General features: G+C 34.5%; 1 protein-coding gene across 1 annotated transcript in view; it reads right to left on the bottom strand.

Annotated features, from left to right (window-relative positions):
• LOC145239773 (BLOC-2 complex member HPS3-like) overlaps nucleotides 1-15,402 on the bottom strand; it is a 99,868-nt gene extending 84,466 nt beyond the window's left edge. Inside the window, exons 1-2 of the mRNA XM_080103216.1 lie at nucleotides 15,018-15,402; nucleotides 366-1,247 (exon numbers count right to left, since the gene is read on the bottom strand). Of these exons, the coding sequence (XP_079959342.1) occupies nucleotides 366-1,247; nucleotides 15,018-15,234 (1,099 nt within the window). The 5' untranslated portion in view covers nucleotides 15,235-15,402. The remainder of the gene's footprint in view (nucleotides 1-365; nucleotides 1,248-15,017) is intronic.
• Nucleotides 15,403-19,562: the final 4,160 nt, after the last annotated feature.

The raw sequence follows: 19,562 nt of genomic DNA, 5'->3' as shown, positions 1-19,562 counted from the left end.
AAATAATGAAATAATTTGGAAGAACAAGAATTAATGCCTTTCATTTCCACTTTTAAAAAATACAGAGTTAGATTTATTTATTTTTGTTTGTTTGTTCTTTTGCGACGCTACCAGATGGCGTGGGTGTTCGAGACAGGTTTGAACTGTAGCAAAACAGTCAAAAAGTAATGGGCATCTCACGTTACATTAGCAGTAGTATTAACATCTGATTTCCATAACACATCTCAAGAGTTCTTCAACATTTACTGTAATTCTGTAAATTAGTTTTGGAGCGATCAACAGAGTAGTTAAAAAAGGGTTCAATTATAATATATAAAAGATAAATTATTTAAATTATTTTACAAAAAAAAATCTGAAAAACCAACCTTTGATATGAACAATAACTTTTGGTAAAGACTTTGTAGAGCCATTGATTCCACTGTTACCATGAAGTTTTGGGAGGTAGATGGGAGCTGGCATATTTGCTAACCCTGATATCTGAGCCAAGTGACGAGTACCTTGACCAAAACTTCTACGCTTGTTCCGACTCCCATGGTGATCACTGCTGAACACCCACTGGACATAGTTCTCATCATTCTGAATACTGACCAAGGCACCACTGTCTGTAGAGGGCGGCTTTCGGCTTCCTCCACCCACGAAAGACGAAGTCGATGCAGAATTCGATAAGCAACCGGTTTGAAAAGGAACCTGTTCGCTAGGAAGGAGTGAAATATCGATGGGCTGTTGCTGGGGCAATTGTGATGTGGATGAACAGGCACTGGCAACCATTAGAGAAGCTGACTTGTTCATTTGTATTCCAGACTTGCGACTTCCATTGTGGAAGTTAAGTTTGAAGACGTGTGCATAACGGTGGGAGAAGACGGCAATATAGCTCTCATTGATGATGACCCGTCGAATTTCGTGGCCCCAATCAATGACGAGGCTGTGGACAATGTCTTTGTAAGAGCGAGAACATTCAGCAGAGTATTTTTCCTGGACCAGGTAAACGTTAATTTTTTTGTAGCAGGCCACAGCCAGGGCACCTGTGTGGGAGCAAACACAAATGCTTCCGGCCCGCTCGGTGGTAAGTACTTCAATCACTTCAAGTACAGGTTGGTCGGGTAGTATGACAGGCGTCTTCTCTGCCAATCGGAGACTTGTAAGAAATTCCTTCTTGTTATCCCACTTGTTCAGCTCAAGGTAGGTTTTAATGTATGTGAGACTTTGTTGGCGATACTGCTTCATCTCCAGTGTCGCCAGATAGTTTTCTGAAAAAAGAAAAAAAATATTACATTAATTTTTCTATCATTATATCCAGAAAAGCCAAATTCAGAGCACCATATCAGGAAACAGGCGTACAAAAATTTTGAGCATTATATTAGGAGAGGCAGGGGACAAAAAATTTACATAAACAGTCGAAAGATGCTGAAGCCAATCAAAATGCTTGAGAAGCAGAAATTTTCATATAAATTGAGTGATTCTTAATACTCCTAGTAGGCAAACATCTGCTAAATGAACAAAAGACAAATTGTTTTTTTTAACCCTAACCTTAAACTAACACTAAACTAACCGTAACCTTAAACTATCACTAAACTAATTCTAACCTTAGTTGGTTGGTTGTTTTTGTTTTACGGCATATTAACCCTTTTCAGGTTATTTAATGTCGAATCCAAAGATTTTGAAGGAAATCTTTTTAAAAGAATATATTTGTTGTTTTCAAGTCGGTTTCTATTTAACCTATAGGACCCTAACAGGTACTACCACTCCGGGTCAGAGTGGACCTGGGAGCAATGGCAAGCTGGGACCTCACCACTGGATATAGTTTAAGGTCATATCCAGAATCCCTAACCTTAAACTAACACGAAACTAATCCTAACCTTAAGCTAACACTAAACTAATCCTAACCTAAACTATCCTCACATTAAACTAATCATAACCTTAAACTAACACTAAACTAATCCTAACCTTAAACTAACACTAAACTAATCCTAACCTTAAACTAACACTAAACTAATCCTAACCTTAAACTAACACTAAACTAATCCTAACCTTAAACTAACACTAAACTAATCCTAACCTAAACTATCCTCACATTAAACTAATATTAAACTAATCATAACCTTAAACTTATACTAAACTAACCCTATCCTAATCCGCTTTTTCCATTTCAAAATCTGTAGCAATAGCTAAAAGATAAAACAAAAAAAAAATCTGTAAACATCGTTGCATTGAATAAGTTAAAAAAAAAAAACAATTTATAAAGAAAATACTTTTAACTTCAATGTAAAATTTAAAAAAATCATTGATTTTCCTTGCCAGAAAACAAATAAATTGTAATAAAGTTAAATAAAAAAACATACAATGAATCTTTTTCTTTCGTATATTTTTATGTCTGTTAATTATGATTTGAATCTCATTCCAACCAGAGGTAAAAAAAAAAAGATTATATGTAGGTGTGTGAAAATAATGTTAGATAAGGTATTTTTTACATGATGCTAAAATTAAGTAGAAAGTCGAAAATTCCACTAGAACAACAAACTCAATGACTCACATAGCAACTTTCTTCATCTCGCATACATATTCTTGCACACTAACAGGTGTCAGGCAAACCGAGATGAATTGCTACTGACAGCAGTAACAAGAATAAGGTAAACCAACACACGTACACAATGCCACATTGTCAAATACTCAGATATGTGTATTGCATACACATATGCATATTATTCACACTATGAACATTTTGACTTTTGACTACTTATTCAAATTTTTTTATCCAAACACAAGTTTGCATAAATGAATATTTTCATGATTGAAAGAAGCCTTTATATTTTTATCTCCTGTATAAAAATGTTTTGTTGTAAAATTTTGTTTTTCCCAATTTTGCATCTACAAAACTGTTTATGCTTTAGGTAACATTTGCTAACTGGTGACCTTTCTATTCTCTCAATGTTTAATTTCAGGAACTACCCACGCCACACATTCCTGATTGCATCAATTGAATATCATCTCTTTGTTGTTTCTCGTTAAAATAAACTGCTAAACAAAAGCGGATCAGACAAACAAAATAGAAAATTATTGAAAAAATAAATTAATCTGATTTTGTTAAACTTTTTTTTCAGCTTAAATAGTCTGCATTAATCTGAAAAGGAAATTTAGTTTAAATTACAAATAAATAAAAAAAATGTTGAAACATTTCAAGTCATTAAAAAAAAAAAAAAATGGGTTGCCAGGTAATCAGGATAAAATATGGATAGTTTTTTCTTTTTTCATCTTCTCTTTGTAGTAATTCATAAACACTTTCTCACACTTGAGGTTATTCTCTATCTGTACAATTCACTATAGGACCGTGAATGTACTATTATTCTCATGCTTGATCTGCTGAATCTCTGTCCGATTTAGGATTCTTAAAAAGGCGCGGAAACAATTAGCCTCATCCTTTCTGCACTCTTTCTCTCATGTGATGTTGCTAATCCTGGTCTTTTTTATAAATACTATTATGACATGTTTTTCAGAATTATTTGATCTATTCTCTGCCTCCTTTGTTCCAGCTAGTGGTCTATTCAGAATACAACTTTGCAATAATAATTGGAGTGTCGCACACTGAGACACCGATGAGCGGCAGCCACTCACTATCAAAACCCATCTTCCTGTGCTCTATCCGTGCAAAGCAGTGCAGATCATGTATTGGGCTTCAGTCATCAAGAGAGTCACAGAGTCAATTAAAAAAAATAAAAAATAAAATAAAATAAAAAATAAAACAATTTTTTGAAATAAATAAATAAATGAAGACATATGGATGGATTACCGTAACTAACTAATGCTGCCTAAATATACATGAGTGTATATATATATATATATATATATATATATAAAGAAAAATCAATTAAAAATAGGTATCACAAAGGATTTATGATATGAAAGTAGATAAATATAGTGAAATTTCCTTCAATTTCAACTTGTGGTATCTTGTTAGGTTAATATTTTCGGTGACGGGCAATTTATTTTTATGTAAAAAAAGCAATAGTGTTTTTTTTAAATTTCGTGTATTCAATACTGTGTATCTATGCATATAAAGACATTCATTTCATCGATATAGTGGGTTTCAAGTTGTCTTCTGTCCGATTATAAAATTGCATTGCATTATGATATAAATATGGGCTATTTTATTGATTTATTATAACAAAATTCAAACTTGATTATTAATGTACTATGAATCATTAAGAAGATTCAATATGTGTAGCTGTTGAAATGAAGTTTATATGAGCAGTCAAAATTGTGCTACCGTATCATTTTTACATATGTTTTCCCCCTAAGAGGTAAAGATATAAAATAAATCTCAATTAAGAGAAAAACAGACATTGCTTTTAACACACACCAGAAAAAATTTTAAAAAACAGTTGTTGCCAACTATACACTATATATATATCTTTATAAGTTACTAGCCTGGGTGCCTGGCTTGCCCCGGTGTTTGGAGGTGTGTGTTGAGCAAAACAAACAAAAAAGTGGTAGTAGGCAAGCAGGCTTGAACCCATACCGCGAAGGATGAAAAGAATGTAAAAAAGAAAAAATGTTACGTCTTTGCTGTTTTGCCCATCACCAAACTGGAAGTCATGAATGTTTAAATTAAGGCAAGTCAATCGAAAAGAGGAGATGACTTTCGAAAATATTGGCGAAAAAAGCGACCCCCTCCCTGTAGAAAAGTACCCAGTTGAGGGTGAAGGAATTAATGTTTTTAGTTAATTTTTCAATATTTGTCATCCAGAGGGTCGAGCTTCAAAACGATACCGATCTCGTGAAAATCCATCGCCTCTGCCAAAAGTTTTAGGCAAACATACATGCACACATTTAAACAGACAGGTGAGATTTATATCATAGACTAGCAGGGGTACATGGCGTTGCCCGGGTGTGGTGAGGTGTGCGTGTGTGTGTGTGGGGGGGGGTAACTCCAAACAAAATAGAAAATAAAGAATAAGCGGACGTAATAACCCTGTTTAAATATCATTTAAAAAAAAAACAATGAAAACAGCAAAATAAGCGAATGTTAAAACTTCTTTAAAAAATTGGAAACACAAAAAAAAAAAAAAAAAAAAAACGGCAAACATCATGAAAAAAACCCAGAAAAATGGCATAAATAACCCTGTTTCAATGTTGAAACTTTAAAAATCGAAAAAAAAAAATCTTACATCTCGGTTCGAACATGCAACCTTAAGATAACGCCACTGCTACTTAACCAACTGAGCTATGACCACGTCAGCCAAATTGGGTCGGTTTTTATAAACTTTAAACTAATTCAAGACAGAACTTTTTTTGCGCATGCGTGTATGGCTAAATAAAGGAACGATTTTTTGCTACCTCTCCCTATGGAAAAGTGTCCAGTTGAGGGTGGAGGAATTAATGTTTTTAGCCAATTTTTCGATAGTTGTCATCCGAAGGGTTGAGCTTTAAAACGATACCGATCTCGTGAAAATCCATCGCCTCTGTATAAAGAAACATACAAACACACACACATTTTGCCTTTTATATATATATAAATATATATATATATGTGGCACATATATTGGTCTATATGGGTCATAAACTTGATATATGCTATGAATAATTCAATTTCTGACAAATCCTCGTATACAGAACCAGGTGGCTAGACTTCATCTATATAATAAAAGTGAATGTGCATGTATCCAATTCATTTCAATAAGCACATATACAATCTTAATTTTATGAGCAAAGAAGGAGAGGCTTAATCTCAATAATATCTGATAATAAAAATAAAAAAGCAAAGATTTCTTTCACTTTTAATAAGCTTAAAAACTGTTTCCTTATTATTATTATTATTATTTTTTGTACTCACTAAGAGTTCTCACGAGAGAGAAAATGTCGTTTTTATTTTTTTGTTGATTAGATTAATTTCAATGATTTCAAGTAACGATTAGAAATAAAATGGCAAAATGATAGCGAATGAGCTAAGCCTGCTAGTTTCTGAACATACCATAGATAAACACCGAGGGGGGGGGGGCTCCTCAGCCATGGGGAAGGCAATCCATTTAAGAGAAGGAAACTGATTAAAAACATAACAGGATAGAAAGAGTCCTGTAAAGTAATCTTCTATTGATTATGTAACAAACAAAACACCTGCTCCCAATTTGTCAGAAGCCAGCACGGAAGTAGTAAGGCTTAGAAAACTGTCATGAGAATGCTCATCTCAATGTGCAGTCTGGTCTAACTGAAGGGAGCAAAACATAAAATATACTACGTTAAAGTTGTTGATAACATGTTAGCGAACGCACTATTTCATACAAGTTTCTGCTATAATTGAATATACACTTAGTCGCAAAACGTTTGCAAGAAATCTGATCCTTCATTGCTTAGGTTCAGTTCCAACTCATCACTTACAGTGAAGAAATATCCTGTTCCATTTTAAATTCATCTTGCATGTATGATACTCCAAGAAACTGCCCTAGACCTTATATACATCCGTTGACATATTATATTTGAATGACTATATAACTTATCACATCCTGGAAAGCCTGCCTCTTCGACATTAACTTGTGAACATTTGATTTGACCTTGCATGGTAATAGATATTAAACACACTGCAGCACATATACAATTTCATCAAAATAAAACACAGTAACATACAAAGTCCCCACTTGACACATTTTCTAGAATCTCAACGTACATTAAAACATTTACGTGAACAAAGTTGGACCACTACCTACTTGTCAAAACCAAAAATATATCCTCATGACTGTCATTGAATTTTCTTAGTAGCTAACAGCAACACCTTTAGAAGATACATCGGCAGAGACAGGCGTGCGAGAAAGGATTTCTCATTACGGTGTACCTGATATGATAACTGATAGAGGATCCCAGTTATGGTCACTCTTATTCAAAGAATTTACTAAGACGTTTAGGATAAAACATGAATACCACTGCATACCATCCATATTCCAATGGAATGGTAGAATAGACAACTTAAAGACAACTTAAAGCATCACTTGCAATGTATGTGAATTCTAAAAACTGGATCAATAATCTTTTGATTGTCTTTTTGTCTAAGGAGTATTATCAAGAGAAGATAGTGCATTTACTCCAGCATGTTTACTATACAGTACTGATAGGACTTTTCCCACTAAGTATGTTGTTGTGTACCCTGGTTGGGTTGAGTCAGTTTCTCCCCTGACCTGACTTATATCCTGAATATTGTGAAGATCTAGAGGAGTTAAACTTCAATAAAACACCTATCCTTTAGTTGTAGTTCCTGTGGTTATCATCGACAATGAATACTACTGCAGAGAAAATATGACAGAAAATTCCAAGAGGCCTTTGCGCCAGAAACTGATAGTTACATTTGATCCTTCCATCCCTGAATTTGCTGGATGGTTTTCAACATACAGTAGTGTTACAAGATGAAACTAAATACTCTCCTCAAATAAATTGTTGTGATATTTCTTTTATATAACAAGCATGCTTGTATGTGTACAATAAAGCATTCACTCTTAAACAGGATCCAAAAAAAGTCTCAAATCCTCATTTTCAGTCAAGCTCTGACTTCTGTCTCATCATCGAAATGGTGTACCCCAAATTTGATTTTTTTTCTGCGAAGGAAATCTGTTGTTATTGTTGTTAAAACTATTACTCCTAGCAGAGATTCTTACTTGGTGATGACAAGTTTCTAGAAAGTTCTGAGGGAGCTCTATAAATACTCATCAAAACTTGATACACTAGTCTAACTGCTTGACGTCTTCACGTTGAAATAGTTTGAGAATTCCAGCCTAAAATTCACCCTCTTACATTTTATTCTATTATGTCAGTGTGTAAAATACAACAAATTCCAGCAGCAACTATGTGAAAGACACAGAATCACACACTAACAGCAATGGGTTTGAACGAACTCATAGCACTTGATCCCCCCCCACCTAAATACTCCCTAACTAACCCAATAAGCAGCAAAATCCTACCCCCTCACTGTAGAGATACCTAGAATGCCGGAAAGCCTTCTACTCTAACAGATTCTTCCCTCAAACTACCAGACTTTGGAATTCCTCTCCGGTCAACCGTTTCTCTGACTGTACTGACATGCAGAAGTTCAAGCGTAATGCGAACAGACATCTCACTGCTCAACTTCTTATATAATATCCCTCCAGATATGGTCCCGAAAAGTAACCCCTCATGTCCAAGTGGCATTGTGACTTGTTTGGGTGAATATGAGTAAAAATAAATAAATAAATAAACAAACAAAAACAATTTCACCATCGCCCCTTTTGGCTATTTTTAAGATGGATGATAAGTTTAATGTATTACAGCCAAACTCCATGTACACACTTGAATATCTTTATACACACGCACACACATGGATTAAACCAACCACGCACACACATATCATTCATTTGAAACAAATATGAATGGCTTCCTGTTATCAAAAATGTACCAGATCCTTTATCTGAACTACTCGTAAATCTGAAGAGTCTAGTATACTACTAAAACTCTGTGGATCATGTTTGTGCTGTGCCCCCCCCCACTCTGAATGATGTCATGAAGAGTCACAGGTTGTTTATGTGAATAGTAACTGACTATATATAAATGGCTTTGTCTGTGTGCAGAATGATCTCTACCAAACTAACCTGTCAATTTTTGATCTACAGACTTGAAAGTTGATATATAGGAGATTTTGATTTGTAATTCAAATTTGATTTGGTTTTTAGCCAGTAAAAATAGCTGCTAAAGAATCAAAATTGAAAAAAATTGGAACTTGACAAACATAAGTTCATTAAACATGTTACTTCTACGCATGCGCAAATATACATTTATATGTTAAAGTTGGTTAATTTTTAAAGATTTTTTTACCTATCTGCGGTTAGTTCAGACGGTAACGAATAAGACTGGAGCAGTAAATATTATGGTTTCGATTCTAGTTGAAGGCAGCCAAGTCATTTGAAATCATTATTTTATAATGGGTACAATATAATCAATAGAGAAATAGTTCTATATTAGTAAATAAGAAATCTTTACAAATTAAAATATCTTATTCAAGCGTATTTCATGACCGGGCAAGGCCGGCCGACCTGCTAGTATATGTATAAATCTAGTGTTCAGTATTGTAATTTCTATAAAACAAAAAATGTTGGGGATAGTGGTAAATATCAACTCTGGGATGATGGGTGAAACGTAACCCTTACCTTTGAGCTGATATTGCCAAGTGAGCATGCAAAAAATATTTTTAATGAATGTATACGAATATAAGAATAAAAAATTTACTAGAAAAAAGAAAAAAAGTTCCCATGTCTAAAATTAAAAACAAAAAAATACACATTCCAAAGAGAGAGGCAGAGGGGGTATGCATTTGTCTTTTATTGTTCGTAAAAAAAAAAAAAAAAAAGGCAAAAACAATAATAAAATAGTAATAATTTAAATATCATCAGGAGACAACAAAAAAATAAATAATAAGGTGAAAGGAAATAAGTTTCCCCAAGTCACGAGGTAGGGTGAACCCAGCCCTCCTCCTTCTCCTTATAATAGATGCTGCTGCTGTCTCCTCTCACCTCCCCCTCCTCCGTCTCATTTTTTGTGACTGATAATCAACACGCGCTTTTTTCAGGGGATTTCCCACAGAAATAGATTTCACTTTGAAACGTACATTTACCCCCCCCCCCCTATTTTTTTAAAAGTTATTTTTAAAAAATATTTTTTTACGTTTTTGTGAAAGGAAAAAGGAACAGTATCGTGAATAACTAGAAATACTTTGCTCTTATAATATCTGTATTAAAACTATCAGACAAGATCGTATGGGTCCGCTTGTCTCGCCTTGGTAAAAACGATCATTTTTTATCATCTCATATTTTATGGAATAAATTTTGAGTCATCATCTCATATTTTAGTGGAATAAATTTTGGGTATTTTTTACGACCTACCCCAGCGTAGTATAACCCCCCCCCCTCCAACCTCCCCATGTTAAGAACGGCTTTCAAGGTTGGGGGGGTTATTCCGAAAGTCGTTCTTAACATGGGAAGGTTGGGGTGTTTATAATACGCTGGGGCACTGGGGCAGCCATAAAAATTTACCAAATTTTTTTTAGTCCTATTTACAAGAATTATTTTATTGTCTGAATTATTTTTATTTACAGCATCCACCCGGCCATGGCCAATGCCGGGTACGACTTTGGATTATTGCGAGTCAGTACTATTCTCGTCGCAGTTGTTATAGTCATAACGTATTAACCGATGTAACCTATTTTCTTTGGGTCCATTTTTTTTCAAACTTAGAATCTAATCGTGACCTACGGACTTTCAAACTGAACTCTGAACTTGGTTCAGAAAACAAGAAGAGTAATCCGAACAATTGAAGTTATCAATCCTCATCTAAAAAAAAATCCGAAATTTAATTTTAGATCCAATAAATTTATAAATAGAGGTGAAAATAACATTACCTTAACAAGTTTTATAACAATTTGTTTCAATAATTTAATAACCAATTTAACATCAAAATCTAAATTTGATTTCAAAATCCAATTAAAAAATAATTTTTTTGGGGGGGGAGGCGAAATAAAAATTACTGCCAGGCAATGACGAATATAACTTTAGAATGTGTGATTAATAAATATGGGTACGTTTTTTTTAAAAAAATAATAATTAAAAATATTTTCAAACAAACGTTTCTGTTTTGTTTTGTTTTTTTCATTTTTTTTTTTTTTTCTAAATGCAACATTATTACGAGTACCATCATGTTGTCTGTGTTAAAACTACGGCAACGCAAAAATGTTCACTGTATGGACGAAGCACTCGAAACGTCAACAGAGTGAACGTTTTGTGCTGCAAAAACAGGGATTCTTACGCAACCAAATTCCAAATAAGAAGTTGTTAATAATCGAAAAATACATAAATTGTAAGGATTTATGACTAATAGAGGATCGACTCCAAAAACTGGACTGTTTAGGAGGAGGGTGTCAGTTTCCATAGCGGAATTATTGTATGGCCAACCGGGTAATTAGTTTGACGGCAACGATTAACAACAAAAACAAATTTTAAAGATCTGTTTTTGATAAAAAATTTTACCCTTAGCCCCCATGATCAGAATGCAAAAGTAAAAATTAGAGTTTATTTATTTTACGGCAATTCTACGGAAATATTTCGGAAAAAATTTTTGTTAATAATCATTAGAGCTAGGACAACAGCATATTCTTTTCACTGTTTTGATCTGTTGATATCTTATATGCTTTTGATGTGGTTCTCTCGGCTGATTAAGTGTGTCTAAGTTAGACTCTGTCTGTGTCGGACATATACTCCAGAATCAAAACAATGAAAAAAATATGCTGTTGTCATAGCCATAATGATCACCCAATAGAATAGGACAGAACAAGTAATCATTTTCTTTTTAATATTTCCAAAAATTTCAGTCATTATTTTGTTTCAGAACCATCAGTATATATTTTGGTATTTTTTTACAACCTGCCCCGGCCCAGCGTAATATAAACACACCCAACCTCCCCATGTTAAGAACGGCTTTCGATGTTGGGGACGTTTATTTCTAAATCTGTTCTTAACATGGAGAGGTTGGAGGTGTTTATACTACGCTGAGGCAGGTCGTAAAAAAGAAGTACCCATTTTTTCTCTCGTATTGCTAGGGTTAGTGTTGAGATTAAGGATCTTTAAGGATTTTGTGTTTTTTCTATTAAAAAATTAGAACGAAAAAGTGTGTTTATTTTGGAAATACAAAAGGAAATAGTAGTTAAAATCAAGTTCTGCGAGAAGACCTGACACAAGGTTGGGAGGAGGAGGTTGAAAAGCCAGCGCTCAAGAGACAGAACTCTAGCTTACAAAAAATGCCTGAGCAGTCTCGTCGGCATTTCCTGGTAGAGGTTCCTGGTGCGATTAGCAATCAAGAGAGAGAAGGTAAAGTCTAGGAGAGTGGACATTTTAGAACTACTGCACAGGGTTACACCAGTCAAACAGACAAAAAGGACACCGGGCACGTATCCTCGACTTGATAAGAACGCCACTCTTAAAGTCAGGTTAAGAATGAGTTTCAAATAATAACGGTATTATTTAGAGACCCATTCTTACCGTGGAGGGTTATTATTAACTATTCTGCACCTTCACCATAATGAACCCCCATTCTAATTTGTATTTAACCAGATATTACTAGTATGTTGACGGACGTGTAATCGCACGTAAAAATAATAGAATCTCATGTCTATTGTTGGTGCTTGTGCAGTTTACGAACCGTGTTACTTTTAGATAAGATTTTCAAGTTAAATTCAATTTTTATGGTATCTTTTATTTGTTTGATTTTTATGTGAAAGTAGATAATAGTTAATAAACCCCCTGCTCTTGCTAAAAAATCTTGACTTTCTAAATAACGTTATTATTTCAGTACGGTCTGTAAACTGCATAAGCACCCTATTTCCTGGTGACAGCGAGGGGGCAAAAGGTACAATTTAAGCGTTTTGTTGTTTTTTGTTTACGTTATTGATAAAATCATTATAAATTGTGGTGATGATGATGTTATGTAGTAATTGAACTAAATGACAGTCGTTTTTTTTTTAATCTTGTTCTAAATTTGTAAAAAATAAATAAATGTTTGAAAATGTATAAGACTTTCTTTTTCACCCATTCGTTTTTGTATTTTCCGACAAGAATCGTGACCATCCAGAATCCCCCGTAAACGAATATGACGAAAACCGACAAGAGAATTGAGATGGAAAAAAAAGACACCTGTTGTTGATTGCTGTTAGAGGCAGCAAGCTTACAACAATTTGCTAATTTTGGACCCTGCCAGAGTGCCCCCTTGGGGGAGCTGGTTTTTCCTCCCCACATTAAAAAAAACGGCCTTGTGCCTAATTTGGTCAGTGGGAAAGCAAATAAATACAAGCAAGCTTACAAATTACTACTACCAAACGATTTGATGAATGAATGAACGAAAAGGGGAGAGAAAAAGAATGCTCCCATTTTTCTTTTCTTTTTTGGATGGGAAGGGAATGTACGAGTTATACTACATATGTTACTGCTACTATCATGTCAATAAAAATCAAGATCAATTGATCATCTATATTTTATTTAGCGTCGATATTTATTTCGACTATGTAAAAGCTCAGACAAATACACACAATATTCATTGTTTGTCTCTTTGTTTATTTTTTTTTTTTGGTACTTATATACGAGATCAGCCCCCCATGGCCGCCAATATTGGCTCGCTAAAATCTGATTAAGATTTATAACAGTTGAAAAAAATAAATAAATAAATAAACACACAGCATTAAACCCGGGTTCCTGAAACGCAAAAGAACACTTATTACAGTGTGCGTGTGTAATTTGTTTATTATTATTATTACTACTACTACTACTACTACTACTACTATTATGCAATTATTGTTTTCGGGTGGTATTTTTTTTTTTTTTAGTCACGCGGGTATTTTATTACTATTATTATCATTTTACTTTAATGCAGTTGCACTTCTACACTATTGGGACGAGATTTCGGAAAGGAAATCGTAATACTGAATTTCACATGAAAACAATGGTATCTACGTATTCCTCGTATTTTTAAGATGATTATATCCAAAAATTACAAAAATCGATAAGGTAGAAAATTATTTAGTAAAGAAAATAAAAAATAGAATTTGATGAAAACAATCGTAAGACACAGGAGAGTTCAAAAAGGGGGTGATTTTCAGTTTTGATTTAAACAAGATGGCGGCAATTTTCACCTGCTAATACGATTAAAGTTGTTTTGTTTAATAATTCAGTAATATTCAGGTAACTTCGACTGCATAATTTGGAAGCCACCAATGTAATTTATTAGAGTTGACAAATATTATAATAATATCAATAAAGAATAAATAAAATAGAATGTAAAGAAATCAAATTTTTTTTTTTTTTCATATTTTAGGACGTTCTGTTCTTTAAAGATATGATTTTAAGTGAAAACTTACTATATTTAATATTCATTACCATCGGCGATATAAATTACTCTTAAAGGAAGAGAAACTAGTCAAAAACAATGTCTTTGCTTACCTATACTCGTTTGTGACCTATTTGTGCTTAAAAGATATTATTTAATAGAGGTTCCGTTCAAGTTACCGTAAATAACAGTTCTGAGCGGGTTTTTATTACTGTACACATAGATTCGAAAAAGTTGTCAAAAAACAAATATATAACAAATAAATGTTATCAAAGGCAAGATAAGTTACTTTTCTACCAAACTGGATATAGTTTTTGTGTTTTTATTCAATGTAACATGTTTATTCAGCTCGAAAAACATGCAGTGTTTACCGATGTATTGGAAAATTCAAAATGGCACCCGACTTTCTCTTTAACACAGTAAGGTTGGGAAAAGGTGCTATAAATATAAAACTAGACAAAATACTGTTAGAAATTCGCTCAATATATATTACCGTGACATAGGTTGACATATATTCGGTGGGTTTTTAATAGTATTTTGTCTAGTTTATTATTTATAACACCTTTTCCCAAACTTACCGTGTTAAAGAGAAAGTCGGGCGCCATTTTGAATTTTCCATTACATCGGTAAACACTGTATGCTTTTCGAGCTAAATAAACATGTTACATTGAATAAAAACATGAAAATTATATCCAGTTTGGTGGAAAAGTAACTTATCTTGCCTTTGATAACATTGATTTGTTATATATTTGTTTTGTGACAACTTTTTCGAATCTATGTGTACAATACAAACCCGTATCTTTTGTTTATTAAAAATGCAGAATAGTTATAAAACGCCCTCCCCGTGTAAACAATGGGTTTGCAAATAATGTTATTACTTTAGCACGGTCCGTATTTTGCGTGAGTATGAAATAATTTATGTGTCAAGAGTAACGTTTACTTAATTTTTTCTCCTCAGATTCCTAGAAAAATAAACTAATACCTCACAAACTGAATCAATAGGTGGTTATTGTTGTCCATCGTAACAATGACGAGACGATGGGCGGGTATGTAAATGTTGAGATCATCCTTTTTTTTTTTTTTTCGGTAAATGGAGGATTACGATGATTAAAATCAAATTTAAAAAAAAAATTAAAAAATGGTACCTTTCTCACTGTAAGCCAACTGTTGGGCGAGTCCCTCTGTGTTGATTGTACAGACATTTTTCCAACCTTTGCCTTTTTGTAATCGAAAAACCTCCAAGCATCCGGCCGATGTTGCCACATAAACGGAATTGGTCGAAGTACACACGGCAATCGGTTCTTCGACGACGGGCAACACCACCTGAGCTTTGAAACCGAAACACCTAAATACACGAACCATGGCTCTCAATCACATTGAAGAAAGCAGCAATGGAGATCGCCGAAACAACTGAAACGACCGAACCGCGACAATTCGTTCATTTTTGTCATTTGTTTTCGAGCAGAAAATGATGCGACTACGACGCCCATGGCAGCTTGCGCCGTGGGACTGCTGGACCAGCTGATACATGGCTGCAGATACGAAAACTCCAACCAATATTATGCATTAGAACTTCAACAGAATTACAAAATATATTTTGCGCAATTATTACTATAACTTTTTAAATTAATGTTCGTTTACTTTTTTTGTAGCAGTAATGATTATATATATATATCTATCTCTCTCTCTCTCTCTCTCTCTCTCTCTCTCTCTCTCTCTCTCTCTCTCTCTCTATATATATATATATATATATATATATATATATATATATATATATATATATATATATATATATATATATCTGCCTACAAGTGCAGCAAAATAAGACGTCAGTTTATAATGGAGATCCTCCTCTTCAAAAAGGGGCCCTTTTGGATGAATGCAAAATTTGTTGTGATGAACCTTGTTACCAGTCCCTGGTGAAGGCGCCTCGGGCGAATAGCAATAAATACAATACCCATCCCCCCCCCCGCCCCCTCCGAATGTTACTTTGGATGGGTACAGAATTTGCCGTGATGGACCTTGTTGGCATTCCCGGGTGAGGGCGCCTCAGACAAACAAGAGGTATCTCTAAACTTAACAAATGTCAGATAAGTTGAAATGTTTACAAAATTACAAAAGTTAAAAGGAAATTATCTCAATCAATCAAAACCCGCAGAATCATACGGTGAAGCGAAGAAGCGCCACTTTTAAAAAAATGCCAGAAAAACGGATTCAAAATTTTGCTACTTTATAACCTGTGTATCTTAGGAAATAACAGATATATTCATTTGGGGGTTGTTTTTATAATGAAGTGTAACACTTGAGCTATCACATCGCGTCATGTTCATTTCAATAATGATGATAGTTGTGATGTAATGATGATTATTATGAGAACGATAACAATGAAACGTGTTGTTATTGCGTGTATTGACATAGTAATAAAGTTGAAGAAACAAGACAAAGTTTTACTGCACTTACACTGTTTCTTAGTCATTCTGTGCTGATGTTGATGTCAACATAATCTATGAATGTGTTGCAATCATCCGGATCATCAGTTTCTTCACCGACAGCCACAGTTGCCTGTGAGGTCGTGTTTTCTTCCATATATTGATGTAGAGCTTTTTGTTCATCTAGAACACCACGAAGACAAGAGACATGTGCAGGGGGTACAAAGGGAGAGCAGAACCACAACATCAGTTAGTTTGATCAAGCAGTAAAAGGTGAAAGTCGCATTCACAAATATTAGATTTTGACCATGTTTTCAGATGCATTTTGTACCTCCGACCCACACTCCGTGTAAAGGAGAGTTTGGGGAACACAGTTGTATACGTAACTTGTTTTCTCTATATGTGCTGCTTGGTGTTGTATGATTCTGAGGGCCACATATTCAGAGACAAGAGGCAAGTGCAGGGCATATAAAGATAAGCAGAGCCTCCACATCAGCCAGATTTTTTGGGTTTTTTTCCAGTTGACGTGATGTGGAGTCGCCTTCATAAAGATTGGATTTTTACCATGTTGTCAGATGCATTCTGTATCCTCAACCCACATTCTGTGTAGAGGAAAATTTGGGAAACACAGTCGTATACATTTTCCATATACATGGCGCATGGTATTGTATGATTCTGGAGGTTTCAATTAATCATCAGATCAAAAATTCTTCTTGGATTCTCCTGACTCAATCATCCCAACCAGCTGTGTCAGACATTGCTATTGACAACAGAGGTAGACAAAAGTCTGGTTATGCCCAGTGCCAACTCCTTGATTGTATACTCCAAAGACTGAAGCATAAGTCCTAGTACCAAGAAATATTTTGAGAAAGGAGGAAAGTTTAAATGTGATTGGATGTTGCTTCCCTAAAAGGATGCATGGGGGTCAGTGTCCCATGGACCCCTGCCTCTGCATGCCGATGGTTGGTCCTCCAGATAGCATCCCAATTTCTACAAGTTGGTCAATGTAGGAATGGTGGTGCCTTCTAACAAATTTTTTGCTACATAATAGGCGAGACCAGCAAGCTGAAGCTTCCTTTCTCGTAATGAGACTCAGATAAAAGGAAAGTGTTCATATAGAGCTTATTTTAGCATGGACTGTAATGTACCTCTATTCTTCGTGACATCACCAAAGATAGCTGTTTCTGGGTTCCAGTTGGTCACTAGGTACATACTTGCAAAAAAAAAAAAAAAAAAACGGTTGCTGCTCGGATAAAGACCGTAGATATCAAAGGGTTCAGGTCCATCAAATTCCTACTCTCCCTACATTGTATAAATGGGCAATCGTCTGGCATTAATCATTAAAGTTGTACCATTGAGGAGCAAAAATCAAGTATAAAAAATAAATAACAATTTGAAGGTTGTTCTTTTTCTATAAATATAATTATTTTGAGTAAAAATTACAATGTTTGTGTAGAAAATTTCTAAATCTACATTCTACTTATAGTATTTTTGGATTGGCTCTATTGTTAGGTTCTGGGCGATTTTAGTTTGGTGATATCAACCCTACGTTTAGGGTTTGTCTCTTAACCATATGGATTCAATAGGCAAGAAAATAGGAGTCCTTGAAGGTTCTTAGACTTTCATCTTATACTGAGAATTAGACAGACATGACTCTGCCTTTCTTTCAATAGAATTTAATTAATAATTATCAAATTATTTTATTATTTCAAGTTTTTAGTAATATTTATAACTAGCAGATGGGCACCTGGTTTTGTCTGGTCATAAAATATGCTTAAATATAATATTTTAATTTTTCCAGATTTCGTATATATTATTATAGTGTCATGATTTAAAAAAAAAAAAAAAGTATTTGGGTGCCATCAGGTAGAATCAAAAGCAAATCTGTAGCATTCAAAACTGGTGATGTTACCACTGTGCTAACGTGACACGCATATAAACTGATTAAAAATTAAAAAGAAACTAAGACTAATGTACAAAATGTATAACGATTTTTTCAATTTTGACCCATTTTTGGCCCCTTAAAAATTATTTTAACTGGCTAAAGACCCATGAAAGAACATCCCATAAAAAATCGAATCATTTGAGGGCCCCTACGAGTAGCACCGCTTTATGACTTTTAGTTTCGGGAGAGATAGAGTTTGAAAATATGGAGACAGACAGACAGACAGACAGACATATAGCCGTTTATATATTAGATTTTCAATCTGCAGGGATCTGCATTTCTGACTTCAGAATGGACAATAGATTTCTATGCCGTCCTTCTTCTTCATCTGTTTCTGTCTCTTACAATTACTTCAGCAGGCTGCAGAGATTTGTGTTTCTTGCCTTCTTCATTTTTTTTTTCCCCCCTGCTGTTACTTCGACTGGAGGAGGTCTGTTCTTCCCAGATCCACCATCGCATGAACAAATACACTTTTCCAAAATGGAATTTATTCAATCGTTCCGAAAGTATGGGGATATGTCTCTTGATGTTTAATCAGTCATCACTGTTCATTCATCTTCAATGACCTGTGTCGGTTATGGAAGCCAAATGGTCCAATTTCCACTCACACGATGCCGTCGGTAGTTTTTCTACCACCACCACAGATTCCAACAAGATCACAATTCTCATTTGCCATCAGAATTTTTTATTCCCTGAAATCCTGAAACAAAAGAACAATTCTTTTCTTTCTCCCTACATTTTCACTTTTTCTCTAATTTTTAAGATTTTCTTTTGTTTTTTTTTCATAAAAAGCAGGTTTATATTAATCCTGTTAATCTGATAATATCGTAACAGTAAAACAAATTCTTATAATGTAGTGATATTAGCTATATGATATGCCTAATTAATAGAAGAGTATGAAAGTCTGTATATTGTAGCAGCCAAAAATAATGATCTATTTTCTCTTGTGAATTAAGCCCCCCCCCACCCCCACTGAATGTTTTGGCCACACACTGACAGCTGGGAGAGCACATTGATTCCATCTCTTCCCTAAAGAATTCTTTAGCCCCTTTGGGAACCAGGGTCAGCCAGCGGAGAGAGCTCAGCAAGCAACAAAGACAGACTCTTTCCTTTCTCGTCTCGTTCCATGTCCACTGGACATATCAGGATCAACGATTTTCACTAAAAATAAGTGCTGGGCAACCTGGGACTCTACAAAGGACTGCCGCCTGACGTTACACACCCAAAAGCCTTTCTATTCCTTTTTCTCTCAACCCAGACACAGTCCAACTTTCTGCTGCCTAAATAAATGCTTTGATTGTTTTGTATTTAAAAAA

This window comes from Euprymna scolopes, chromosome 19 (assembly GCF_053919585.1).
Source record: "Euprymna scolopes isolate OS-2025 chromosome 19, ASM5391958v1, whole genome shotgun sequence".
Classification (NCBI taxonomy): Eukaryota; Metazoa; Mollusca; class Cephalopoda; order Sepiida; family Sepiolidae; genus Euprymna; species Euprymna scolopes.
This window is presented reverse-complemented; position numbering and strand designations above follow the sequence as displayed.